Raw genomic sequence first — 27,990 nt, forward strand, 5'->3', positions numbered from 1 at the left:
ATACAAATGTCCAGTAATAGGAATTAAATAAACATCAGGACTTTTATATATTAGCTATTGCAGAGCCTTCAAAAACCATGTTATATAAGTCTATGACATAGGTAGACACTCAAGATATATGTTAAGAGAAAAAGCAGCTTACAAATACGTGTATATATATATATATATATATATACACATTTGTGTGTATGTATCTTTCTATATGTCATATAAATACATACACATGTCTTTTATATATATAAAATATATATCATACATGATACTGATACTGATTTATAATTTTTATAAATTATAATTATAAATATTTTCTTTATAATTTATTTATAACTATAAATAAAAATATATTCCTTAATATGTTAACAGTGGTCATACTATAAGATAAGATTAAGGGTGGCTTTATTTTTTTTATACTCTACTTGGTTGTTCTCAATAAACATGCATTATTTTTATTATTAAGGAAAATCATATAATAAAAAAGCTATATGTCATATATAATTATACAAATAAATACATGGAACTTTTAAAAAAGGTTTTCTGCAGATCCCTTTTATGTTATTATTAAATTTATCATAAAATCATAATACACATTCTTTGAAAAATAAAACTAAACAATACAGAGGTGTGTAATAAAAACAAAAACTCAACCCAACCTCACTTTTCCATTTCTACCAAGTCTTGTCCCCCATAATTCATCTCTGTCATTATTATTTTGATGAATATTCAGCAAAACCTTTTTCTGTGAATGTAGAAACATATCTGGCTATTCAATTCACTCATATTTTTATGTTATGAAAATAAGATGGCAATACAAAAATTGTTCTGAAATGTCACTAAGCAGAATGGCTGTCTCTCCAAGCTGGTACATTGTGATCTGTGTCCTCTCTCTTGACTGTATCATATTCCAGAATAGAGTTGGAGTGAAACCTATTTTCCTTTTGTCCTATTTTTCATTATCCTTCGGTGGCCTAACACCCTTGCATATATTGATTTGCACACTGGGGAACACATGAGAGCTCTCTAAAAATAACACTATGTACAGTGTTTTTTTTTAAATGTTACTTTTGACATTTTATCCTTCAATAAAAGGCTATATTGATTTTTCAGGTTGTTTTCGATGGTATTCTTTAAATAAGATCCCAATCCAGATTGAGGAATCTAAGGGACCATCTTGGGGTAGGGGGAGACATCCCCAGACACAGAGCCTATAAAAGGCTGAGTCAGGACTGACACCCAACTCCCCCAACTTCTAGACCCTTCTCACCTGTAGTAACATGGTTATTGTGCTAAAAGGACCTGGAAGCCTTTGCCCTCAGCGTGGAAAACCAATCTCACCACCAAAGCAGCAAACTCCTGCTCATTCTTCAGGTGTCAGCTTGGATGTCACTCCCTCCAGGAAGCCTTCCTTGACTTTTCCAGAGATTAGGCTCACGCATAGTCCTAGCTGCCTGTTGGATGGTCTCCCCACTAGATTGGAAACTCAGTGCTTGGAGATAGGAAATGGTGTGCTGGACAGTCTCTTTCCTGTGCCCATGAGCAAAGCCTCCCTGTCATTCATTCATTCAATAAAGAGCTGTGTGCCAGTGCTGGGAGAGAAAGGATGGGTTGGAGAACAAAAGTAAGAAACAGAAATGCTTCCAACAAGTACCAGGACTTAAGAAATGCTGAATGTTGCCCTATCAAGCTGAAGACCCTGGTGCCGTGAAGCCGACTGTGCTGACGACCCACTTTGCACCTTTCCCACAGGGCACTCAGCCAACCTCACAACATCCATCCAGAGAGGTTCTGCTCTGCCCATTTTCCAGATGGGATCTGAGGTTCCAAGAGAGCCAAGGACAGCCAAGGACACAGCCAAGGACACAGAGCAGGGTCTCTCCACCTCCTAGGCTCCCCATCTATTATAACACAGCAAAAGGCCTCAAAGGGCAGAGGAAGCAGCTGCCTGAGAAAAGAGAGAGCGCTGTGCTGATGAGGAGACCTGGGGGCTCAGTCCAGATCTCACTGTTGTTAGCTGTGTGCCCTGGGAAATTCACCTAACCGCTCTGATCCTCAGTTGCTTCAGCGGAAAAATGGGCTCAGTTAACACTTGTCCTACTCTGTCTACTAGGTGGCCTTATTTTCTCAATCTAAACCTAGGCCTTCTAGTTGAACAAGTCTAATCTTACAGGAACAACAAAAGAGAAACCGTGAATGCTGAGTCCTCCAAGTGTGTGATTTGCACACAAGTCATGGGCTGTGGGATATTTCTTGCACACCCACCACGGGGAGGCCTGTAGCAGGTCTAGTGGGATGGGAGTGAAAAAGGCAGGTCAGTTCATCCAAGGGCATCAGCTGAGCCTCCAGGCACACAGCCCCCATGAGGAAACATGAATAGGTCCCAAGAGGCTGGGGTGGACCGGGCCTGAGCTGACCAGCCTGACACACACCGAGAGGAGCAAGTGCGCCAGGATTTATAAGCTCTTCAACTGTTCTTGCCTGGAGAATCCCATGGACAGAAGAACCCGGTGAGCTACGGTCCATGGGGTCGCAAAGTGTCAGATACTAATGAAGCGACTTAGCATGTATGCACACACATGTCATTAAATGATGAAAACTTCCAGAAACCCTGTAATGCAGGGCTCATCTCTACTCCCATCTTAGACAAGATGATCAGTCTCAGAAAGGGGAAATGACTTGCCCAAGGTCACACATCAAGTCAAAATGGAAAGTTGGCATCAGAGCCCCCTAAACCCTAGACTCTCCACCCAGAAACGACCATCATAACAACTCTGGTTTCTGGAGCCCTTACCAGGAGCCAGGACTGTGCTATGCTCTTTATATACATTACACGCTTCATCTTCAAACCATCCCATTTTACAGATGAAGAGTTTAGGCAACTGACTTGAGTCCTTGACTCAAGGTTTCACCACAGGGATGTGAGACCAGTATCATCAGATGGCAAAACCCAGGTCCCAGATGTGGCTGGGAAAGGTGGGAGAGAGGGTGCCCTGACCTGTCCCTGCAGGTTGCATGGCCACCCAGGACTCCAGGAAAGTACACACACTGAGCCACCTTATGGGGCCAGCACACCCCTGTCCATGGCAACCTTGGGTTCTCTGCACTCTGCTCCTCCTGTAAAGCCCTGGCACCCGACGACACCTTCCCACTAGAAAGAGTCAAACCGTCCAGGTCCCAGATCAGAGAAATCCCCCACCTCCAGCTCCCACGGCAGTGCAGCCATGGGGCAGGGGTCCTAGAACCGGAGATTGGGGCCTTGGCATCATTCAAATCCCTGGTTTGCAGATAAGCCAACAGAGACGCTAAGTGACCCTGTGAAGCAGAGGTGGGACCCCTCCACCACCTCAGTTACCCACCCAGATTCAGAATCAGACCTTATGCCCCTCCTTCTTCCCCCTCCTCCTCCCCTAATAAAGATCTGATTGAACTGGAACAAAGCTGCGGGGTGGGGTGGTGGGGAAGGAGAGCTGCTGTTAAGACTGTCTCCACTCCCACCCTTCCGCCTCCACTCCCGGGCCCCAGCTCCCCTCCAGGCTGCCAAGAACAGGTTTTCAAGAATTTAGGTCACTGAGTCATTCAACAAACAAATACATGCGGGGGTTCTTCCCGCCCATCGCGCAGAGCAGAGGCGCCTCCTCTGGCCACCGGGCCATCTCCGGGTCCTTGGGTACCACCCCATAGATCCATCCATTCATTCAACAAGCTCTGAAGTCCTACTATGCACCAGTCACATTTCACTTATCCTTCGTCTCCTCCCGCTGCCCCTCCCCCTCCCAGCCCTCCGCTCCTCCCCCTTCTCCTCCAAGTCCCCTTGGCCCCTTTGCCCTGGCGAAGAGGGGCAAATCCTGGGGGGCCGCTGGGGAGCTCGGGAGCTCGGAGGGGCTTGAGGCGGCGCTGGGTGACTGAGGGGCAGACACCCGCAGCCCCACAGGTTACCTGGTGTGGGCCCGGGCAGCGCAGGCAGGCGCTTCTCCCGCGGAGGCCGACGAGGTACTGACACGGCCCTGGGGTGGGGGGTGGGGGGTGATAACCCCCTCCTCACCCCCACCTTCGGCCTCCACCCAGGGCCGGGCGGCCTGGAAAACCCAGCCCCGGCTCAGCCGACTTCCTCTTGTGTCATGGAAAGTACGGGCGCTGGGGACAGGAAACTCCCGCCAGGGACCTGGGGTCTGAGCCGGGACAGCGGGTCTGGAGGCCTGGGAGGGGTGGAAGGGGGGCTGAGCGAGGGGGTGGGCGGCCGGAGGGAGGGGCTGGAGGAGACAGAGGGGGGCGTCTGTAGATGCGCGGCTGGGGAGGGGATGGACGCTTTAGGGGTGTGAGGATCGCTTCCACAGGGACAGGGTCAGGGAGCTACCCGAGGTACTGCACTGCTTTCAATTTTCCAAAGACTAACAGGAAAGAGTAAAAACCACAACGTTGTCTGTAATGAAGACTCTGAGATCAAGTAAAAAGCCAAATTTTTTGTTTGCTTTCTTTGGGTATATGCGGGTGGAGGGTAGTGGCAAAGGTTGTGGAGTGAAATACACGAGGGTTCAAATCTTAGTTTTAACCTCCTGAGGCCAAGTAGCTTACCTCCTGAGCCTCAGTTACCTATCTCTTCTGTGAAATGGTAGCTCCACCCACTCCCCATAGTGCTTGGGAAGATTAAAAGAGGTCACGCCCCCGACATGGGGAGGTGCACAAAAAAAAACCTCTTTCTCCCTTTTGGGCTGCAGTTGTGTCAACTGAGTGTGGAAATAGGAACCATGAAGGCCACTTAATACACACCACTAGTGTGACCAATAAAAGCTTCTTAAACATGGAGTGTTTTTGTTTTTTTTTTTAAGCCACAGTGGGAATCTTACTTCCCTTACCAGGGATCGAACTGGAGTCCTTGTAAGGGAGAGCGTGGAGTACTAACGGCTGGACTGCCAGGGAATTCCCAACATCGTTTTTAAGATAAAAATTATCCAGAGGGTGGGTCCTTGGAATGTAAGCAGAGTGAGGTCTGTGTCTCTGGTGCTTCTCTAGGAAAGAATACTAGAGTGGGTAGCCATTCCCTTCTCCAGGGTGTCTTCCCAACCCAGGGATCAAACCCAGGTCTCCTGCATTGCGGGCAGATTCTTTTCCATCTGAGCCACGGAGGAAGCCCTTCCAGTGCTTAGCCTGGGGAAATGATTTGTTGGATAAAGAAACCCAACTAAAGGAAGGGTTTTGTAACTGGGATTTCCAGTTACAGGACAGGAAGGATGGATGGCAAGGCTGGGGAGGAGGGGGTGCAATAGGGAGGAAAGGGTTGCAGAGCCAGATAAGGGCTGGCTGATGCCTCCGTGTCGCTTCTGGGGAGGTGTGGAGGCACCTCCAAATCCTACGTGAGGAGGTGAGTGTGCCCCCCAATCTCACTTATAACAGGACTTGATCCCAGACCTCAATCCTTCCCTGTGGGGAATGGATTAAAGCTTCCCAGCACCCTCCCGGTCCCATGTTAGCAGAGACGGGGGGAGTGTTGCATGCTGGGAACTGAGAAAACTTCAGAACCCAGGGAGGGAGAGGCCCTACCCCACAGCCGGGTGCTGGGTGGGGGCCAGAGGGGGCAGGTACTGGGAGGCCCATCTCCAACACTTACCCTCCAACTCTTCACACTCAGCTACGGTCATGTCCCCAAACCGCTTTGCCCCCGCCTGGCATGGCCCAGATTGTGAGAAGCCCCAAGGAGCCCAGGTCTGGGCTCCATCTACCAATCCTGGAGTGAGGGACCTGAGCCTAGGCCCTGGAGAGGCTGAGCCCTTCCCTGCATCTGTTTTGCAGAATGCCAGCCAGCCTGCCTTTCCCTCAACAGCCAGAGGGTTATTTTAGCAACACTGACACAGAGATTGAACCATCCACACACAGCCTGATGCAAGTATGGCGTCCATGGAGGATCCCTCTCCTGTGCTTTCTCATAAAATGCTACTTGTGGGGATTCACCTCCAATTCCCACCTCATCCCCACAACAGAGATGGAGGGTTGGGTGGGGTGTTTCATCACTGAGTCTGCTGCAAGGACTGGGGCAGTGTCCACCACCTTCCTTTCGTCACTCCAGCACAGCTAAGAGCTCACTTGGTGAGCTATGCCCCCTTACCCCCTCAGTCCCCCCAGGCCTCCCTCCCTTCAGCCTGGTGTAGGACCGCTCTACCCCCCACCCCATCCCCAGGCCATAGGCACTGCCCCAGGCCCAGGTACCCTGGGCAGGAAGCTGGCAGAGACCAGGACTGCTAATCGAACTGGGGCAGATGGTTTTTTACCGAGGAGGAAGTTGACAGTTTCAACTTCAAACAGGGGTGACGCAGGCCCCACACTGCCTGCTCCCCTGTCCCACCCCTGCCTGAGCCCTGTCTGCCCCGCCCTCTCCTCCCAGAGAGGGAGACACAGGGCCAGACAACTTCAACTTGGGCGCTGAGCTTGTGGAGGCTGAGGCAGGAGGAGGCCGCGCCCATGGGGTCTCAGCATCCGCCACTGGCCGCCCTGTACCTGCTGGAGTTGCTGGGTGAGTACCTCTTCTGGGGCGTCTGCCGGGGGTACCTGGGCTCGGGGTACAAGGGAGAAGATGTCAGCATCAGATCCCTCGGTCTGACTCAGGCCCGCATGTCACCTCTCTGGAATATCACAGAGGGTTGGGGCCACCAGGATCCCTGTGTTATCCCCCAGGCCCAGCTTGGTTCTGGGTCCTGCTTGTCCCACCACAAAGGCCCTACCTCTCCTTCTCTCTTGCACTTTTGGAGGGTTGGGGACCTTATTGTCCCCTTCCAGGTGGAATCCATCCTCAGATCAGGCTCTGAGCCTAGAATTCAAGTTGTCCAGCTCTCATTCAATGCCGGCTTCCCTCTGCAGCTACCCACCCTCACCCCTGCGTTATGAGTGTCCAGCTTTACTTGGGGGCCTCCAGGGACAGGAAAACTCACTGTCTCCTGGGCAATTCTGGTGATGCTTTGGACAGGGCAGGCCAAGGCCGAGTGGGGAACGGATCGCAGTTGAGCAGATGTCAAAAACATAAATCTTAGTTCCTAGTCGCTCTGTTTTCATCCCAGGGGCCTCAGCCAGGCCTCCCAGCCAGAGGTGAGCTCACACTGGGTCTGGTGTCACTCCAGACCTGGATGAGGGACTTCCTAACTCTTACCCAAGGCTGACTGTGGAAATGATCTGGGGCCTTTGGAGAAGCTGGCTGGGGATAAGATTTGGGGTGGGTGAGCCTGGGGCCTCCTGTCTGCCGGAGGGGAGATGGTGGAAGAGGCAGCCCTCCATCCCTGAGGTCTTGGGACACTAGCTCGGGACTGGAGCCTGCCGCTGGGGCATCACCGACAATGGCCAATGAGGAGGATCCTGAGCAAGCGGGAGACGGGGGAGAGCAGTGTACTTGTGGTCTGAACTCTGGGGTTTAAGTTTGGCCCTATACGGCCCAGATAGGACTTGAGCCTCTCCAGGCTTCTACCTCCTTATTTATAAAATTCAGGTGGTGAACTGGGTGAGATCTGACCACTTCTCAAGGGTTTGGAAGGTGTGGCAGTTGAGAGAGGTGATTGACTCAGGACAGGAACAGATGAGAACAGATGGCAGCTTGAAGCTTCCCAGTTTAGGAGGAAAGGACTCAGGGGACATAGCTTGCTTAGCGGGGCACCTCAGTCCCTCCTAGAAAAGGGTGTGTATGTGTGAATATGTGTGTGAGAGGTGTGTGAGTACATGTGTGTGTTTTCATAGCAAAACATGGCTTCTGCATGTAACTTGCCTTCCTCCCGGGCATGTGGTGATGGCTCATGTGCACACATATTCTCATGACTGTTCTTCCCTGGATCTGCAGGAGATGCAGTGCCTTCTGTCCCCAGGGTGGAGGCTGAGGGATGGGCCCTGGTTACTTTCCAGTACCCTCCTGACAGCTGCTGTGGCCTCCTTGGCCCTGGAGATTCCAAAAACCAGGGTCCTAAGCCTCCCCCTCCCCTGGTGGCTCAGGGAAGGCGGAGGTAAAGGCGGTAAAGAATCGGCCTGCAATGCAGGAGACCTGGGCTCGATCCCTGAGTTGGGGAGATCCCCTGGAGGAGGGCATGGCAACCCACTCCAGTATTCTTGCCTGGAGAACCCCCAGGGACAGAGGAGCCTGGCAGGCTACAGTCCATGGGGTGGCGAAGAGTCAGACACAACTGAGCGGCCAAGTACACAATCCCCACCACCGCCCCCAACCTATTCCTTACCTGTGGCCTCTGACCCCACTGGGTCAAGGGTCTGGCCAAATTCCCAGCTGAAGGTGGGGGTGGGATCCTTCTCTGCAGGCCTCCCCCTGAATCCCATCAGGGGCAAGGCTCTTGGCAGGATCAGGCCCAACGGAGCCCAGAGTCCAAAAGGCAGGGCCCTCACCAGAGTATAAGAACCATCCGGAAGTCCAGGAGCACAGGGTTCCCAGTGTGTATGTGTGTGGGTGTAACTGATGGATAATAAACATTTCCACTGTTCAGTGGACCACAGCTTAAGAAATACTTTGAAAGCCATTTTCTTCTGAAAGCTTCACAACAGGCTAGTAAGCAGGTAGCCTAGTAAACAGCCTAGTAAGCAGGGTCCATTGCCCCATTTTACAGTGTGGAAAACTGAGGTCGAGGAGGAGCAGCTGGTGAGCTGCAGAGCCACCCCCAGCCCAGCGCTCCTGCTCCCAGGGAGCCCCTCCGTGGCCCCGGCCAAGAGCAAAGACACACCAAAGCCACTCCCGCGACTAGGAAAATGGCCGCAAGACATGACTGCCACCAGCAGACAGGCAGCCACCAAGGGCTGGGAACACCTAGGCCCGGGTTGGGCTGGGCTGGAGGCAAGCAGCACAGGGACCCTTCAAGCTGTTCTAAGCAGAGATGGCCCAATGCCAGGGCCCTGGAGACGCTTCGGCCTCCTGTCTGGCCACCAAAGTTGTGCCCGTGGCTCGGGGACCTTTGGTACATGGAGATACCACGGCCTGCTTTCCTCCACAGCTGCTCTTAGCTTCAACCTGCCGGGGGCTCACCTGCTGCAGGTGGGGCGTGGAGGCAGCTCTGATCACTACCCAGCCACTCAGGTCTAGCCACCAGGGTTCCAGAAACTGACACTAAGGTGTGGTAAAGTCACGGACTCAGCAGTCTGAATTCTGGTCTCCTCCCTTGCCAGTTAGGTGACTATGGACCCGTTCTGTAAGCTTCAGTGTCCTCCTGGGCAAAACTCGAATGATAATAGCACCTGTCTTATAGCGATTTGTAAGGATTAAATGAATCGATGAATGTAGATTTCAATAGGAACATTAGCTTGTATAGTAAGTGCTCAGTAAGCATTAATAGTAATAACTAATTAATTTGTATAGTAACATAATTATATAACTTATGTATTATTTATACATAATAAATTCTCCAGGCAAGAATACTGAAGGGGGTTGCTATTTCCTTCTCCAGGGGATCTTCTCAGCCCAGGGATTGAACTCAGGTCTCCTGCATTGCAGGCAGATTCTTTACCATCTGAGCCACCAGGGAAGCCTATGTATACATAATACATAATAAATATATAAATTTATTGTATAATTTATCATAAAGATTATTTATTGTTTATTATGTGAATTTATTATTATCATTATTATCAGAGTCAACAAGAAACCAGGTGAGGCAGGACCCAGTGGGGAAAACTTGAGCCTAGCGATCAGGCTTTCTGTCCTCCAATCCTCCTGTTCTGGCTAATGATTCATTCATTTCTTCATCTCCATATATTTATTGAGCATCTATTATGTGTCCAGTTCTGTGTAAAGCTCTGGGGATACAACAGTGAACCGGACAAGATCCCCCCTTATGGAGGGAGTAACCAAAATTTTACAAATTTCTGAATTTTGTCATTAGTGTGATGAAGGAAACAGTAACTGCTGAGCCTCTGGGACCAGGTTCACGTTTGACGGGGCCCCCAGTCTGAGGGGCTGCTTTCTGATGAGATGATGTCTCATCTGAGACCTGAATGATGGAAGCATCCAGTCAGGAAGGGAAAAGTGGGAGGAGTGATCCAGGCAGAGGGCACGTGGAGGGTGAAGGCAACAAGCAGGACAGGCCTAGAGGGGCTGGATGTCCACAGCAGAGGTGGGGAGATGGGGCGCCCACTGAGAGCCTGCCACCTGGTCTGAAGTCTCAGGCTGCAGAGCTGAGGCCATTGCTGGCTCTGAGTGCAAAGAATCAGGCCCCCAGAAGCCCCGAGCTCCCCACCTCCAGCGGGGAGCAGAGGACCTGGGAGCTCAGGGCCCCCACTGATCCCTCCAGTCACTCAGTCCTGTGCCAACAGTTCAGAGGGGTTTCCCTGCAGCAACCAGGGGACGACGGAGGGACTTTGCCATCCTACAAAATGGATTGAATGCCTATTCTATGTGCATGCATGTGGGTACCTTGTGAGCTTGTGTGTGTGTGTGTGTGTGCGTGCGCACTATATGTGTGCCTGTGTTGTGCGTGCACATGTGCAAAGGCCAGTGGGGCTTTGAAGCAATGCAGAACCGGGTTTGATGTCTTTGAGATCACTCACAAATGACAGGAGCATGCCTCTGAGACTCAGCCTTCTCACCTATAAAATGGAGATAACCACTGTGCCCATCTCAAAGGATAATTGTTATCCTTAAATCTGGTTCATTCGTTCATTCAGACAGCAAGTATTTATCGAGCACCTGTTATTCTAAGTGCCAGGGATACAGCAGTGAACACTCAAAATTCCTGTCCAGCTGGAGCTGACATTGTAGTCGGAGGTGTGATGGGGAGATAGTCAAGAGACAAGATAAGTCAAGGATTATATCAGTGTAGGAGGTCAGGAGTGATTTGGGGTAGGGGGTTAGGGGCTGTGGGGGCTGTGCTGTACCCAGAGAGGGTGCAGTGGGTCTCATAAGAAGATCACATTTGAGAAAATGCACGTAGGAAGTGAGTGATTCCACTGCACCATGCGGGCCCAGGAAAGAACGTGGCAGGAACATGTAGGCTGGTGGCAGGGCAGCCGTGAAGGCCTCCGTGAGGACGGGGCATTTTCTCCAACAAACTCGAGGCACCTGGGGCCAAGCCAAGGAAAAAGGGTGCTGAGCACCCTGGAGAGAAACGGGACCTCTCCAGGTCCACAAGCCGTTATCTTGAACCTCTGGCCAGATGCGTTTGGAAACTCAGAATTTTCCAGGCGGTGGAAAGTACTGTTGTGTATGTGCTGTGTGCTCACAACACACAAGGATGTCTGGCGACACGCTGTAATCAAACACATTCCCATTTCTGCAGTGCAACTACATTTGTGCACTAAAAGCATAAATACCTTCCCACCAAATGTGTCAGAAAAGACTTCGTTTTGGCTTTGAATTGCAGACAGGGTGGGGGCCGTGGCCCAGTGTTACTTCCTCTAACTACTGCTGTCACCACTCCTGCCCTGTCATTGCTGTGTACCCCTGGGGAGCTTGACCCTCACATTCCCACAGGAACCCTGGTACTCCCTTCTCCCTGGGAGCACAACTGGGAGATGTATGGTGGGAACAGAATGGGAAATTGGTGATGGTCGGCAAAGGCAACAAGGGTTCCACAGACACCCCTATGGGGTGAAGCCCTCCTTCTCTCTGGCCTCAGTTTCCCCATCTGTACCTCGGGGCCAGCAGGCTCTGGGGTCTCCCAGTGGTAGAGCCCCATAGGGCTCTGTCAAGTGATGGTCATGGGGGTTTATGTCCTGACCTTACCACCAGCGAGCTGTGTGACCTTGGGCTAGTCGCTCAGCCTCTCTGAACATCAGCTGCTTGATCTGAGAGTAGAGATGGGCTCCGTCCCTTCTTCACAGGGCTGTGGATGGAAAGACGAGTCCTTGTGCAGGCTTTGGAGTAAGTGAGGCTCTGAAAAGAAAGGAGGGCTGGTCCGTGTGACAGTGGGACCACATACAGCAAGTGTGAAACTCATGCAAATTCAGTCAGACACACAAGGCCACCAGGAGAGCGTGGAATCACAGTTCAGATACGAGGGCCGTTCTGCCCAGGAGCTGCTCGCTGTCGCTTGTTGGCGCAGGCTCTGGGTGGGTGAGATTAGAGACCCGAATCCACTGCTCCTTCTGTGGGCTCCAGCCTCCAGGCTTCTCCTGGCATGAGCCCTGTGTGATTCTCTGAGCGTTTTGCACATAAAAAGTCCTCTAATCAAAAACCAACCCTTCATCTGATGCTGCACCAGAGAAACAGAATTTTGGCCCTTTGTGATCTTTGTTTCCCTGAAGCCCTGATACAGATTCAGATTAACAGGGCTCCAGTGACAAGTGTCGTGTCAGAAAATCAGGATTCCTGGTCTCCTGACCCAGCATCTCATCAGAGGCCGAGGGAAGGAAAACACAGAAAGCGCCCCAAAGGCAGTGGACATACTGTGTTTGCTGTAAATTGATGAGAATGTTAGAGACCATTAAAGGGAATCACTGTTAATGGAAAAAAGGGAACATCTGACTTCCTAACCATACTAAATTGGTCTGTCAGTTTCCTTATCTGGAAAACAGAGTGATGGCAAGACCCCATGATTGAGGATGTAGGGAAGAAATGGGGTCTCCCGTGTAAAACCCTGGTCCAGGGGTCTACATGGTATAAGAGATGGCTGTCCCTGTTTTTATCACCAGTGAAATCCCAGTGCCTCCCTGGGATCCCCGTGCCCACTGGACCCTCGCAAGGCAGGGCTCCCCAAGACGGGCCTCACTCTTGCCTCCATTTCTCAGTACATAGGGGCTGTGAGCAGAGGTGCTCGCAGGTCCAGGAGGGCCCACGGGTGTGTCTGAGGCCGGCATCAAGGGTACGGTCTCTGAAGCCAGCAGCCTGAGCCAAGTTCAGGCTCTGCTGTAAAGTGGAACCAATAATACAGGCCCACCAGCTTGCATCTGCAATTCCAAAAAGTATTTGTAAATTTCCAGCAAATGCATACACTGCAAATCCTGACCTGAATGAATAGGAGACTATTTATAATCTTCACGCATCCCACTTGGTGTGAAAATTCATGTTTCGCTGCAGAAACCATCATATATTTGGAGCTGAGGCTCTCCAGATGCAGGGGGACAGTAGGGTGCCCCAAGGACGCTAGCAAACCTGGATAGAACTGACTGCCCTTGGGCTCACGGCAATGCAGCCAGCCCCTCATGACCAGAAACAGAGTTAAGTCAATCAATCTTGTCTGACTCTGCGACCCCATGGACTGTAGCCTGTCAGGCCCCTCTGTCCATGGAATTCTCTAGGCAAGAATACTGGAGTGGGTAGCTATTCCCTTCTCCAGGGGATCTTCCTGATACAGGGATTGAACTCGGGTCTCCTGCATTACAGGCAGATTCTTTACCGCCTGAGCGACGGAAAACTGGTTTTTCAAAAATATCTCGATCTTGGGATTTTCTATAAAAAAGAAAAGCAAGGGACTTCCCTGGTGGTCCAGTGGTTAAGACTGTGCTTCCACTGCAGGGGACACAAGTTTGATTCCTGGTCAGGGAACTAAGATCCTGCATGCTATGTATGAGGCCGAAAAATAAAGAAGAAGAGGAGAAAGAAAACAAAAAGAAACTTTTAAAAATAATGGGTTCCCCTCCCCCATTTTTTGAAATACTTTGCTGAGAAAATAAAACTCATCTGTGGCCTGATACAGCTCAAAGTGTTGTAGTAGAGGGAGCCAAGGAGAGAACCATCCAGAATGGGGGGCGGGGGGAGGGGACGGGTGCAAGTGGAGAAGCAAGAAAGGGGATGAGTGCATAAAAGTCTCAGAGCTGCTTTCAGAAATTCATTTACTCCCCACCCGAGACCTCCTTAGGGCAGCAGGGTCTAAACAGCTAAATCTCTGCAAAGGCAGAAATGAGGAGAGGAGCTCAGGGAGCATGAAAAAACCTTCCTACTGCCTCTCTGGCTTTTTCAACCCCAAGCTTTCCCTGGCTCGGCCAATCTAAGCCTGAAATAGCGGGGGCTCCGAGGAGAGGTTGGCACGGGAAGGAAGGGGCCTGGCCCTGGCTGCTCGGATTGTGGTGGTAGATGATGGATTGGGGAATGGTGCGATGCTTCCATGACTAGTGTCCCTTATGGTCTGCAGGGTCCCCAGGCTTCTGCTGCTGCTGCAGCAAAGCCTTGGACCTCTGGTTGCAAGCAGGGGCCAGGCTAAGGTGTAGCCAGGGAGGGGGTCTGAGCACAGTCTGCAGGGTTCAGGGAAGGAGGATGCTGGTCCAGCCCCTGTGAGGAGCAATTGAAAGAATGAAAATAAGTTGTGAACAAATCAAAAGCTGGCAGATCCCTGGACAGACAGGAAGAAGCAGCACCCAGGAAGCCTCCCAGTCAGTCGTGCATCTCACCTGCCCACGCCTACCTGCCTGTGCCTGAGATACATCAGGAACCAGAGATTATAGATCCTGAAAGTTGGAACTGAAAGGAAGGTGAGGGAGGGTGGAATCTAAGGTCTTCACTTTACAAACAAGGAAACCGAACCCAGGGAGGTTGAGTGATTTGCCAAGACCACACAGCAGGGAAAGTCTTCCCATAGGCTGTTTCGCTGACTGAAGGGGATTAAAAATTCACTCCTTTTCATCAGGTTTGCATGCCAGGAATACGCAGGAATCAGTGAAACAGAGAGCAGGCCAGCACAGGCTTCCACTGAAGGGAAGGGAGGCAGCTCAGCCCAGGGTCAAAAGCACAGACACTGTGCCAGGTGGCCTGGCTTGGAGTCCTGGCCCCAGTGCTCACCAGTTGCTTAACAGGTTATTTAATCTCTCCGTGCCCTCATCTATAAAATGAGAAGGTCAAAATAATAGTGCCAGCTTCACAGAGCTGTGGTGAGGTTTGAGAGAGATCACGTATAAAAATGTCTGGGAGAAAGTACGAACTATAGAAGTGTTTACGGTGATGGTAGAGGTGGCGGTGATGGCGACAGTGGTGGTGAGTATGTTGATGGTGATGGTGGCAGCAATGGTGATGGTGACTGTGTTGTGAGGGTGATAGTGGTGATGGCAATGGTGATGATGGTGACAATGATGGTGACAGTGATGGTGACAAGCAATGCTGCTCCCCTGAGGCCAGTCAGGCTCACAGAAGGAAGGTGAAGGTCTGGATCACATAGATGCCTTGTCTCCACCGGGCGTTTTCTCTTTTAGACTTGTCCTTGGTTCTCAGGTTGTGCAGCCTTTCCTGAGGATGTTCTCTGGCTGTTCCATGTGAGACTGGCAAGGATGGTCAGGCCCAGTCCCTGCCCTCAGGGGCTTTGGGGTCTGGAGGCTCCAGCGGCAGGGTGAGCATCTAGGTCATGTCCATTTCTGCTCGTTTGTCTGTTCTGAGGACTTGGCACTTTGGAGGCCCAGATCGGTGGCAGAAAGCAGAGAGGTGGGTTTGGAAGGCAGACTTGTGGTCCAAATCTAGGATCTAGTGGTGTCACCCCGAACAGACATCTATATCGAACACATATTCAGCTCACATTGTGGGGCCGTGTGAAAGACGAACAACCATATCTGTAAGGAACTACCCTCCCGAGGGCTGAGTATACAGTAGGTGTTCAGTAGTTGGTCGCTGCTGTTAACAAAGGTTGGCTGTGGTGACTTTGGGAATATGAAGTTCCCAGGTGGGAAAGGGGGGCGGCGAGCCCTGTGATCCAGCTCTCCAAGCATCCAGACATGGACCCCTCCCCCTGGGAAAACCCCCAGGCAGGCCTGCAGTCCACCCACCTGGGCCACAGGCCCAGCCAGCTCCACAACCAACAACAACAGATCTGAGCACGGAATGCCGGATAGAGAATGCTGGCCAGGAAGGCCCTGGGCCAAGGCTTCCACACAGATTGCTTCATCTCATCCTCATGACATTGCTATAAAGCTTGTCCCTTTCTTGCTCCCATGCCTCAGACAAGGAAACTGAGGCTCAGAGGGGCCAAGTATGTGGCAGAGGTCTTACTCAGACCCCGCGAAAGGCCTCAATGCCTGAGAAACTTTTCCTGCAGCATTGAACACCAAAGGGTGGATCTTTAGGTCCCCTCTTCTCATTAATGCCACTTCAAGCTGCCTCAACTCTCAGGGTTTAGCCAAAGAAATGACTCCCTAAAAGTAGACGGCCCCATTCCCACTGGGAATTGGCATCGAGGGAGGTAAGAGGTCAGGGGTGAAAGGTGAGAGCAAAACAAAGGGCCTCCTGCCTCCTCGTCACCAAGTGAGCCAAATGTCTTCACCATGTCCTCCTGCGGCCATCCTGCCCATTGCAGTGGATTGGAGGATTGATAGTTGGTCAACCCTCTCCCAGCTGAGAACAGAGTTCTGGGCCTGACACAGTCTCTGCATTAGAAATACCTTCCCTTTCTGAGGTCCAGGACTCTCAGGACAGCTATGGTGGGCTCTTGCCAGGATGGATGAAACTTACCACAGGCTGCCAAGTCATTCATTGCAAGGAATCTTGGTTGGGAGAGAGGGCAGGCTGGTGGGGCGTGACTTCCTTTAAAATTCTACCATCAGCTTCAGAACACTCAGGCAAAACTAGGCTTTTTTACAGCCAGCAACAATCTCTCAAAAGCAACTTAAACACAGCCCTTTTCTATATAAAGTACCCACCCTGGCCCAATAGTGTCCCCAGTTCCTAGTTGAGAAGCGAGCCCCCGGGGGCAGACAGAAACCAAACCACTTGTTCCACAACTGATGAAGCCCAGCAGTAAATGTGGAGGGTGGGCTTGGAGGCTGCACATGTGTGCTATCCCACTCGTACCCACCCATATCAAACCTTTCCCAGCTACCCTTGAGTCATCCATGAACTGCTCTGCCAAGAGGCTGATGATTAGCTGCTTTGACCGCTTGCTCCACAAGTGGAGGACCACCTGCTCCTTCCAGATGAGGCTGGGAGGAAGTGGGACTTCCCAGGGCCCACATTCCTATTGAAGGAGCCCAAGCAGGAGCCTGGCCAAAGGGTAGACCAGTTCTCCCCAAACACGTGTCCACTGGGCTCCTTCACCAACTGACTGCTTGATCTTGGGCAAGTCCCACTGCCTCTTTGATCTCCGATTTCCTCCTCCTAAACTGGGAGCAGTTGAAGAGAAATTGCTTCATTTCTATCCTGCCTTGGGAATTCTAAAAAGTACCAAAATGTCCTAGGTTCCCATGCTGGCTCGTTTCTCAGCTCTCTAGAACTAAGATGTTTGATTTTTTTTTTTTTAATTGAAAGTGACACTCAGAATATTTTTATATTGACACCCAGCGCACAAAAGCTGAGCCTTATTTTCACAAAACATGATGCATTCTGACATTCTTTATTCTCGTCCATTTAATTTTTTAAAAAACAGGGTTGTAGGGACTTCTCTGGTGGGTCCAGTGGTTAAGACTCTACCTTCCAATGCCGGAGGCATGGGGTCGATCCCTGGTTGGGGAACTAAGATGGGGTGCTGTCGAAAGTTTGAAAAATATTTTTTAAGTTGATGGTTGCATTGCTACACAATTTTTAAAAAGTCGATGGTTGCCATGCTGCATATTACTACAGAGGAATAGCAGGAGGAAATCTTTGAGGGGTGTGCAGAACTGTACACCTTGATGGTGACAGTGATCATGCAGATCTATGTGTATGTTCATAGTCCTAGAACCGTGCACTAGAAGAAAATCAATGTCACATGTTCATTGAAAAAGTCAAGTTTTAAAGCAAGAAAGAAACTTGATGCTTGCAATGCACAACATTGATTTCATGACCCACCTAAGGGTTACAACCTTCAGTGTGAAAACCCGGTCCCCAAACCCCATGACGGCGGCATGGGGCAGAATAGGCCGTTGATCAGGCTGCGGGTAGAGGTGAGGTGGGGAGACGGGAGCAGGGGAGAGACCTCACTTCCTGACCCTCCTCTCTCCTTTCCGCAGTCACTTCCTGCCTCGGAGGGCTCAAGGTGGAGGACCAAGGTAAGGAAGAGCCGCGCGGAGAGGGGTCAGGGAGCAGGGCTGCAACTCCACCAGGCTGTAGGGGAACCTACCATCTTTTCATCAGAGTGAATCCCCCCTTACAGGGAGAGAGAAAGAATACACCCCAAACACACGCATGCAAATGCATGCATGCATGCACACACACACTCACGCACCCTAAAGAGGCCCATTTGCAGAGATCTGCCCTAGACAGCCATAAAGTACCATGCAAATGCTAGTTCTCATGCTAACTATTATTACAGTCTACTCATCGTGTACAGAAAGTATACTGGCCCATAAATGCATTTTGCAAAGTCCTATTTCCTACCCAGTCCTGCCAGATGCTCCCTGGCCAGAGACGTTTGCAGCAGAGGCTGCAGAGAGGCTGCCCCAGATTGTGATGTGTGTTAAATGTCTTGGACTTTAATCCTAGAGGTGAGTGTTTCCCAAACAGGGCTCCATGGAACTCGTTGGGCAAAGCATAGGCCAAACTACATCCCACCCTAGAGCCTGACAGTGGACAATAGCCTGGTAAAGGCTCTGAGAAGTCCTGCAATGAGGAACTCTGTTAAGCATTTTCAAATCCAGCAGTCCCCAGGCTCCATTCACCGCAGACCTCTCTTTTTCACATGTCCTAAGATAATATCAGGCTGAATGTATTTAGAGATAAATGTGGCAAGAGGGTCTCCTGAAGCTACCAGGTAGTCAGAAGGGGCTGTGGGGTCCTTGGCAGTCCCTGGACTGGGACCTGGAAGCCTGCAATGACATGCTAACTCCAAATGCTAGCCAGATGGGACCTGCCACATGATTCCACGTATATCACATTTGAGAGCAGGCAGAACTCATCTCTAGTGACAGAAGGCAGATCACTGGCGGCCTGAGGCTGGATTTGGGGAAATCAGCTATGAAGGTGCACAAGGGAACTTCTGGGTGATGGGAAAATTCTTTGACTGGAGCGCGGCGGGGCTGCAAGCATGTATACATTTGTCAAATTTCATTGAACAATGCCTTTAAAATGTGTGCATGCCCCTGTAGAGATATCATGCCTCAATAAAACTAATTTTAAAAGTAAAAAAATCAGGTGTCGGGCCCTATTTGGGGTCTATCGAAAGAGAATTTCAAGGTGGGGGGTGGGGAGCGATTCTGCTGGGCAGTGGGTGCTGAGAACTCCTTGCTCACTGCTCCAAGTTCCCTTTGGGTCTTGAGCCCCATCCTCCTGGACGTGGTTTTTAAGGAGGAACAAGAGCAGCTGGAACCAGAGCAGCTGGAACCAGAGCAGAACCAGCAAGAGTTTCTGGAAAGTCCCTGAAGCGACCCCAAGGACGAAATTCACGGGAGGAGCAAAGCTGGCGGGAGGATCCCGTGGGTAGAGGCAGCCTGGCTGACTTGGGGTCCCAGGTGGGGAGGGTACAGAGAGGGGCCCCTGTGGAGGACCCTGTCCAGCCTGACCTCCAACTTGCCATCTCTCTGACTCCTAGGGCTCCCTGTGAGACTAAGCAGCTCTGGCTCACGGTGTCAGGGCCGTCTGGAGGTCTACCAAGACAGAGAGTGGCGCCCGGTGCAAAGCCAGAGCTGGGGCCAGCGTTCACTCCATCAGGTGAATCCCAAGCAGTTCTCAAAGCTGTGCCAGGAGCTGCAGTGCGGGGACCCTTTCATCCTCTCTCCCCTGCGTCACTTCACAGAGAAGCAATTACAGAACTTCGTGATCTGCCATGGACAGCTGGGGTCCTTCTCCAACTGCAGTCGCAGCAAGGGAAGCTGGGTGGAGCCTCTGGCCCTGATCTGCTTAGGTGGGTGACTAGCTGGCTCAGTGGGTTCCCTAGGCCTGGGCAGCCTCCCTGCCCATGCCTGTGACCTGGAGCCTGAGCAAGCAGGTGGAAGGGATCACCGATTTACAACCACCCCCTCAGAAACATGCACTTGTGGGGAACAGGAAGGGGAGAGCAGAGAGGGTGCTGGCCCCTGTCTGGGGATGGAGAAAAGGTAGAGGAATTGGTTCTGCCAATGGCTAACTTCATTGTCTACTCTTAACCTCTATTTTCCCAACTGTAAAATGGGCTGGCACTCTCAGGAGGCTTAGATACAATGTATGGGTCAAGTGGGTTTAATGGGGCCTGTGGTACTTATATCATGACTTCCAGTTCTTTCTCAACACTGCCAGTTGCCCCCAGCTCTCCCCACACCCTCTCCTCTTCCAGGGGCCCAGGCCTCTCCTTAACAAGAGCATCTTTTTGCAGAGCCACCGAGGACAACAGCTCCTCCCACGACCTCCCCACCCACAACCACTCCGGAGCCCACAGGTAAAAGGATTCTGAGGGCTCTGGGGGTAGGGTGCTGGATGTTAGCAAATAAAAACACAGGATGTTTACGTTTGAGTTTCAAGTAAGCATGAAAAATTGTAGCGTATGTTCCATGCAACATTTGGGACCTCACCACCTCCTACGGTCATCAGCCAGTCACTCGTTCCTCTGTGTATTAGAACCACAGAGCAAGGAAGGTCTGGCTGCTGGTCATCAGCGCTCAGTCCCTGCCCCCTCCCTTCTCTCCCCTAGCACCTCCCAGGTTTCAGCTGGTGGCAGAGCCCGGGGGCCTGCGGTGTGCTGGCCTGGTGGAGTTCTACAGCGGTGGCCTGGGAGGTACAATTGGCATCGAGTCGCAGGATGAGATCAAGGAACTGGGGCAACTCATCTGCGCAGCCCTCCAGTGTGGCTCCTTCCTGAAGCCCCTGCCAGTGACCGAGGCAGCCTGGACACCGGAGCCAGGAGACCACAGGCCCTTGCCAATCCGCTGGGAGATCCAGAGCCCGAGATGCGCCTCCCTGGAGCAGTGCTTCCGAAAAGTGCAGCCCCAGGCAGGTGGCCAAGCCCTTGGCCTCATCTGTTCTGGTGAGTGGGAGCCGACTGAGACCCACGGGCCTCCCCACATGGTCACATCACTTACCACATGTTCCTGAAACCCCAGCATGCAGCGCAGGGCACTAGTGCTATGGAGAACACAGGGAAACGGAGAGCTGATCGTTGGCCTCTGAGAGGTAGGGCGGTCGTGGGGTGGAGATGTGGCACACCCGAGGCCTTGGGAATCTCCACAAAGTAAAGCAGAACAGGCCCGAATGTGCCGCTTCCTCGGCTGCCACTTGGGGAGGGGCAGGACTTTCAGGAGGATGCAGGGTCTTTTGGTGGTTTTGATGGATCGTGGCTTGTGTCAAGGGCCCAAGAAGGATGGAGCACTTGGAGGAGACCAGCCTTGCAGGAGGGGAGTTTACGCGACTGCGACAGATGAGGTTGGAGCAATGGTAACTCATAGGAGGTAGAGAGGGCAGAGTGGAGCCCCCAGGGGCTTCCTGCAGAAGCTGCTGAGTCATACACTGCCACCCTGAAGAAACTAGCGATGCTGGTGTGGCTGAGGCAGGAGCCCAGAGGCTGGGCTGGGGGATTCCAAAACCAGGATCAGTAGAGAAACAGGATAAAGGACCAGAGGTCAAATTAAGGGTAAGCACAGCAGACCTCAGCAGGTAGTAGCTCCTATCACAAATGTTCTAGTAAAGTCCAGACTTTAAGAAGTCACACTTACTGAGCACTTATATCACACTGGGGACCATTCAGGGCATTCTATCCTTTTCACAACAGGCTTAGGAGGTGGATGCTATTGTTATCCCCACTTTACAGATGGGAAAGTTGAGGCTCTGAGAGATTAAATTTCTTATTCAGCATCACAGAACACTGGCTGGGGTTTCCATTCAAGTAGCATCACTCCAGAGTCTGTAGTATAAACCTTGGTTACTCCAAGTGTGGAGGGCTTCCCAGGTAGCTCAGTGGGAAAGAATCTGCCTGCCAATGCAAGAGATGTGAGTTCGATCCCTGGTTTGGAAAGATCCCCCGAAGGAGGAAATGGCAACCCACTCCAGTATTCTTGCCTGGGAAATCCCAAGGACAGAAGAGCCTGGCAGAATACTGTCTATAGGGTCTCAAAGAGTCGGACACAACTGAGCAACTGAGCACATATGTGTGCACACACTCATGCATACACTCCAAATGTGGTCCTGGACTAGCAGCTTCATCCGACTGGTTAGAAATGCAGACTCCCGGGCCTCACCTTCCATCTACTAATCAAGATTTGCATTTTAGCAAAGTCTCAGGGGTTCATGTGCGCTAACCTGGGAAGCATTGCTCTGGAACACTGGGCCCATCCTGCAAGCAGGAATATCCCCAAAACACTGGATTCATGGTGTGAATTAGTAAAATGCTGCACCCTCCAGGCAGAAGTAGTCCCCAAGGATTTCTCGGCCAGAGGAGGGGAAAAAACCTGGCTGGCTCACAGGCTCACCCACCACTCTGCTCTGAGCCCTCTTGCAGGCTACAACCTGCAAAGCCATACCCAGAGGGCTTGCCTTTGATATTTTTTTGTTTTTTCTGAGTAGAAGATTTACTGAAGCTTTGAAGATAAATGTTGCTATAGCAACTGGCCACAGCTGGTAAGATCACAAAGCGCTCAGACCTGAGCACACATGGGCCTCCAGGCCAAATGGACAAGCAGACATCAATGATTTTCTGTTGCACCAGGCCCTTTTATGAAAGCCAGTCCCTCCAGGCTTGAGACCTGGGCAGCAAGATTCCTGGGTACTGTTCCCAGCTCTGAATCTCTGGGACTCAAAGCAGACGGTATTTCTCATCCCCAGGCCTCAGTTTCCCCTCTCTGAAAAGCCCTCCCACCTCCCAGGGAGCAGCAAGAGAATGAGAGGATGTTTCAAAGAGGGAAGCAGACCCAGATGGAGCATATTTCTCACTTCTCACTTCCCTTACTGCCCCCTGGGTGGGGAACGATGGCAGCTGGGGGGCATTGCCAACGGACACTGCCCCCTGCTGGCCTTTTCACAGAAAGTGCCCAAGCTGCTGAAGCTGCCCAGAGGTGCCAGGGACAGAACTTGATGGAGAAAATGCCAAAGAGGATGCCAAAAGAAGGGAAAGGCAGAAAGGAAGGCAGTCCCACATGGTACCCAAGCCCCCCCCCCCCCCCGAGACCTGGGCCCTGTTAGGGCCCACACTTGGCCAGTGTCACGGGGTCCCAGTGGCCCAGTATGTAGGCTCGGGGCCCAGGGAGCTCCGGCCAAGCCCACCACCTCACCTCCCATTGCTTTCCCCCCAGATTTCCAGCCCAAGGTGCAGAGCCGCCTGGTGGGGGGCAGTGACACGTGCGAAGGCTCCGTGGAAGTGCGCCAGGGCCAGCAGTGGGGCACGCTCTGCGACAGTTCCTGGGCCAAGGGCACCGCACGGTGGGAGGAGGTGTGCCGGGAGCAGCAGTGCGGCAACGTCAGCTTCTACCAGGGGCTGGACCCCAGCGAGAAGACCTTGGGGGGCTTCTACTGTCCCCCGGGGATACTGTCCCGGTGCCACCAGCTTATGGAGAAAAGGTCACACTGCAAGAGGGTGTTTGTCACATGTGAGTAGGCCATGGTCCGTGGTGGGTAGAGGGCGGTTCTGGATTTTTGATCTAAGACTCAGTCAATGAGCATTATTTCTGAAGAACAGGTCCAGGGACTAAAGAGAGAGGGACCTAGGACAGGATGGAGAGATGACAAGTGTGGGGAGAGGGGACAGCGTGCTCAGAGAGCAATGAGCAGGAACCATCAGGAGGAGACTGGCTGTAATTGTCAGGAGGCTAGTGAATAATAGGACTCTTATTCCGTCTTCTGCTTTTTCAGATGGATGTTAGGAAAGCAAGGGATGGGGTACACCTTTGCTATATACTAATGGTAATGGACTAATATACAAAAGAGAGAAATGGATGGGTGGACGGCTATTGGTAGATGAAGGCAAGGCGATCACTCATAAGTATCTGGAAAACGGTGGAAAGTTGATAGCAGAAGTGGTAAACGAGAGCTGGATGATCAGTTGTGAGATAGTAAATGGTGGCTAAATGAACAGGGAGCAGAGGATTTCAGAGATGGATGGACAGACAGCCAGAGAGAAAACTGCCTCCTGAAGATGCTGGCCAATTCCTAGGGGACGCCGGTCAGCCAGCCAGGAGCTTCCCTCGAATGGACAGCTTTGATGCACTCCCCTCCGCCCGCCCCTGGGCCAGGACTGACCCCACTCTGCCCCCTGCAGGCCAGAACTCCAGCCGAGCGGGCCTGGGCGCCGGCGCCGTGATGAGCATTATCCTGGCCCTCGTGCTTCTGGCGGTGCTTCTGGTCGTGTGTGGCCCCCTGGCCTACAAGAAGGTCGTGAAGAAATGTAGGTGACAGTGCCCTGAGCCGCCTCCCTCTGAAGCCCCTGCCGGGGAGGGCTGCACGTCAGCCCCGCAGGGGAGGGTCCCCGCCTCCGGAGAGCCGCCTGGGCGCCCATCCTCTTCACCGCCCAGCCCCGCCCCTCCGTCTCCTGCCCACTCCCCCTTCTCTACTCCAAGCAACAAGCAGGAAAATCACTGATTCGCCCACACCTGGGGCCCAGACAGGGGCCCCACTCCAGGCCCAAGGGAGGGTGTGGGTATCCTTTAGACTGTGATGGGTCCAGAGGGTCTGACCTCAGAAGACAGGTGTCCCAGGTTGGCTCCATCATTTTGCAGCTGATGGAGCCACTTCCTGTCTGAGCTCTGCATGTTTCCCCATCCAACGAATGGGCAAGGGCAGACCCGGGAAATGCATTAGTGTCATCTTGGCCTTGCAGAGCTCGGGAGACAATCGTTTGGAGACGAGGCTGTGAGATTAGAGAGGCAGGTGGGAGAAAGCCCAGAGGTGGGCAGTGTTGGCTGGGTCCCTGGCGGCCCTCCCAGGTCTGAATTCTAGTTCTACCCACCTTGGGCTGTTTCTCCTGGAAAATCAGCCGCTTAGCACGCACCTGCTGCCTCCTCCCTCCTTCCCTGTCCCCCTCCCCTATGCCTCCCCTCAACTCTTCCACCCGCATCCTGATGTGCCTTTTGCCATCTGTCACCCAGTCCGCCAGAAGAAGCAGCGCCAGTGGATTGGCCCGACGGGAATGAACCAGAACAGTAAGTATCCCCCGGAGGCAGGATCCTCCCTGGCCGGGGCCAGCATCCTCAGGGATCAGGAAGGAGGGGGTGGAGCAGGGCCATGGATCACTGCTGACCGCGGATGGAGCCAGCGGCTACCTATGGCGTCTGACTCCACTGTGTTCATCTAAGATGTGCCTGTGGCCGCGGGCTAGCAGGTGGTACTCAGAAAAGAGGAAGCCATGATCAAAGAGACTTGGGAATCAGTGAATTAAGCAAAGCTAGACATAGTTCTTAACTTTAGAACTGTCAGAGAACCTTCACAGGCATTTTTGGATGGTTCATCTTTCCAAAACGGGCATATGTGAAGAAGGGTGGTCCAAGCTAGATTTTTCATGGAGTGTCTTTATCACGGGCAGACTTTACAAGGCCAGTTTTAAGACATTAAGATGCAGCCAACCCAACCCCCACCCCTGGTCCCCATCGTCTTTCTTTCTGGCCACAGTCAGAGCACTTTTGTGGGTAGAACCACAGCCTTCCTCCTGTCTCCACCCCACATCCTCCCCTTTCACACGTCGAAGGCCAAATCCTTCAACTGTGTTGTCAAGTCTTTCTTACAAGGTAAAAACGCTCAGCTCCAGGAGGGCAGGGACCGTATTTGCCCTATCACTCATGTCCCAAATCCCTGCTTGATCAATGATTGAGGACTGACTGACTGAAGGCCTGCCCACCAATCAGCTTGCTGGCCAACCCAAAGCTGCTCTGAAAGTCTGAGCGCTGGGACATCCCCGTTGGTCCAGTGGTTAAGACTCTGCCTTCTAATGCGTGGTGTGGTCTCAATCCCTGGTCAGGGAACTAAGGGCCCACATGCCATGGGGTGTGGCCAAAAATGTTGTAAAAAAATAATAGAAATGAAAGTTTGAGCCCTGCTAGAATAAGCATCCCCAGGAAGAAAGGAACAAAAAGGATGTGCCGAAGGATTTCTGGGTGTCCTTGCCCCCTCCCCCCATCCCCATGTTACACAATGGGAAGAGGAAACTGGAGCTCTAGGCCCCAGTCAGGGAGGAGAACAGAACAACACATCTAACGACACCGCCTCCTGCACCTACTCAGTGTCTTTCCATCGCAACCACACGGTGACTGTCCGGTCCCAGGTTGAGAACGCCACGGCCTCCCACGTGGAGAACGAATACAGTCAGCCTCCCAGGAACTCCCAGATCTCAGCTTATCCAGGTAAGCACCGGCTGGCACCCCTAGGAATGATGCCAGGGCCGAACAGAGGGCCACGTGGTTGCCCAGAGGGAGAAGGGAGGCCGAGTGGGGTGGAGGATCAAACTGCCCCTTTGATGACTGGTAATGGCAGGTAACGGAAGGCATACAGCCTTAACGGGCCCCTCAGCTGGAGAGAAGAATGTGCCGGGATGTCATTAAACCCCAGCTCCGCTGTGACCCAAAGGACCTGTTTCTCAGTAAATGAGGCCCCTCGGATTCTTCGAGGCAGAACAGAGCCATCCACCAGCGGCCCGCAGAGCACTGTATCGAATGCTCCCCAGCTGGCACTGACAATTAAGCCTCAGGGAGCCTGGCGCTCAGCATCGTTAGGGGACACTAGCCGATTTGATCACAACACCTGCCGGGCTGTTGAGCCACCAGCTCAGGAAGCCTCTGTGATCTTCCGAGCCCTGAAAGGCCCTCGGCTCTGAGGGGCTGTCTTTGTGTGTCCTGAAGGGATAAGCCTGCTCATGCAGCCTGCTTTCTTTCTGCAGCTCTGGAAGGGGCCCTGCACCGCATCTCCACCCAGCCTGATAACTCCTCCGACAGTGACTATGATCTACACGGGGCTCAGAGGCTGTAAGAGGTGAGCCTGGCCCCCGGCAGAGTCCTGGGCATAAGCGCAAGTCCCCCTGGGTCTGCTCACCCTGCCTATCCAGGAACGGGGTGGGGCGACGAGCGCTGAGCCCCGGGGCTATTGTAAAGGGAACGTAAGCATCAGCAATTCAGGTGGTGGGAGCCGATTTGACCCTCTGAGCCAGCGGGGTCATGAACCTTAAACTCTATCTGGGAAGACCACATGAAAGAGCCCCTGAGAGGAATGTTAAGAGGCACAAGCTACTATGCATAAAAGAAATAAGCTACGAGGGTGTATTGTACAGCACAGCAAGAGAGCCAATATTTTATAATAATCATGTTGCTGTTCAGTCGCTAAGTTGTGTCCGACTCTTTGTGACCCCATGGCCTATAGCACGCCAGGCTTCTCTGTCCATCACCAACTCATGGAGCTTGCTCAAACTCATGTCCATCGAGTTGGTGATGCCATCCAACCATCTCATCCTCTGTTGTCCCCTTCTCCTCCTGCCTTCAGTCTTTCCCAGCATCAGGGTCTTTTCCAATGAGTCGGCTTTTTGCATCAGGTGGCTAAAGTATTGGAGCTTCAGCTTCAGCAGCCAGTCGTTCTAATGACTATTCAGGGTTGATTTCCTTAAAATCTATAAACTTTCTGAATCACAATGTTGTACACCTGAAGCAAATATAATATTGTAAATCAGTATATACCTGAGGTTTTAAAAAAGCACCTCTGAAAATGTCCTGCTTGACTTACCCCAGAAGGAGGGCAAAACCACTGTCCCTGATGTTGGGCTGGGGGTTCTGGGCCTGTCCCCCAACTCCTTGAACCATCCCCAGAGCATGAGGTGCCCTCCACCAACACACTTCCTTCTCACCCCACAGATCTGGGACCCGGGAACAAATATTAAGGGCCAGACTTTTCATCCCGAGAATCCTCTGCAGTCACCACTTGGATGTCACGTCCCACTTCATGCCCGGCAGGACCACGGACGGGACTTCCCAACACATCCCACTGCCCTGCAGAGGCAGGTCCACTCTGACATCTCCTCACATCTTCACCAGCCCCCGGGAAGACCCCAGCATGGCTCAGCTGGCCCCTCCACGGGTGGAAGCTGTGAAAGGGCAGAGTCTGGAAGCAAGCAGCCTTCCCAGGCAGAGACACACAGGGTCCAGACCTGGGCAGCCCCCTCCCTCGTCTGTGGACATCGGCTCTCTCTTCAGACTCTGACCCCATGAGGACCCACAGGATGCCTGCACCTGGAGGGGGGTGGTGGGAGGGAGGGCTGATTTCTCTCATGTATTTTTAATATGTTTTTTGTAAATAATGCTTTTTTCTGCTTCCTGGAAAAGCCTGCCCAGCCTGCT

General features: G+C 52.2%; 1 protein-coding gene across 1 annotated transcript; it reads left to right on the plus strand.

The window, feature by feature from the left end:
• The first annotated feature begins 6,370 nt into the window (after positions 1–6,370).
• CD5 (CD5 molecule) lies at positions 6,371–27,974 on the plus strand. The gene is made up of 11 exons (XM_020913368.2): positions 6,371–6,499; positions 17,797–17,835; positions 19,314–19,625; positions 20,073–20,135; positions 20,388–20,720; positions 22,978–23,271; positions 23,940–24,065; positions 24,766–24,819; positions 25,894–26,013; positions 26,547–26,638; positions 27,508–27,974. Exons 1-10 carry the CDS (start codon positions 6,448–6,450, stop codon positions 26,633–26,635), a joined length of 1,482 nt encoding a protein of 493 aa, XP_020769027.2. The 5' UTR covers positions 6,371–6,447; the 3' UTR covers positions 26,636–26,638; positions 27,508–27,974.
• Positions 27,975–27,990: the final 16 nt, after the last annotated feature.

This window comes from Odocoileus virginianus, chromosome 28 (genome assembly GCF_023699985.2).
Source record: "Odocoileus virginianus isolate 20LAN1187 ecotype Illinois chromosome 28, Ovbor_1.2, whole genome shotgun sequence".
NCBI classification, from domain to species: Eukaryota; Metazoa; Chordata; class Mammalia; order Artiodactyla; family Cervidae; genus Odocoileus; species Odocoileus virginianus.

Coding starts and splice junctions, on each gene's coding strand:
- CD5 (XM_020913368.2), top strand. CDS start 6,448: ATGGGGTCTCAGCATCCGCCACTGGCCGCCCTGTACCTGCTGGAGTTG. Junction 17,836..19,313: donor GCTCAAGGTGGAGGACCAAG/GTAAGGAAGAGC, acceptor TCTGACTCCTAG/GGCTCCCTGTGAGACTAAGC. Junction 23,272..23,939: donor CAAGAGGGTGTTTGTCACAT/GTGAGTAGGCCA, acceptor TGCCCCCTGCAG/GCCAGAACTCCAGCCGAGCG.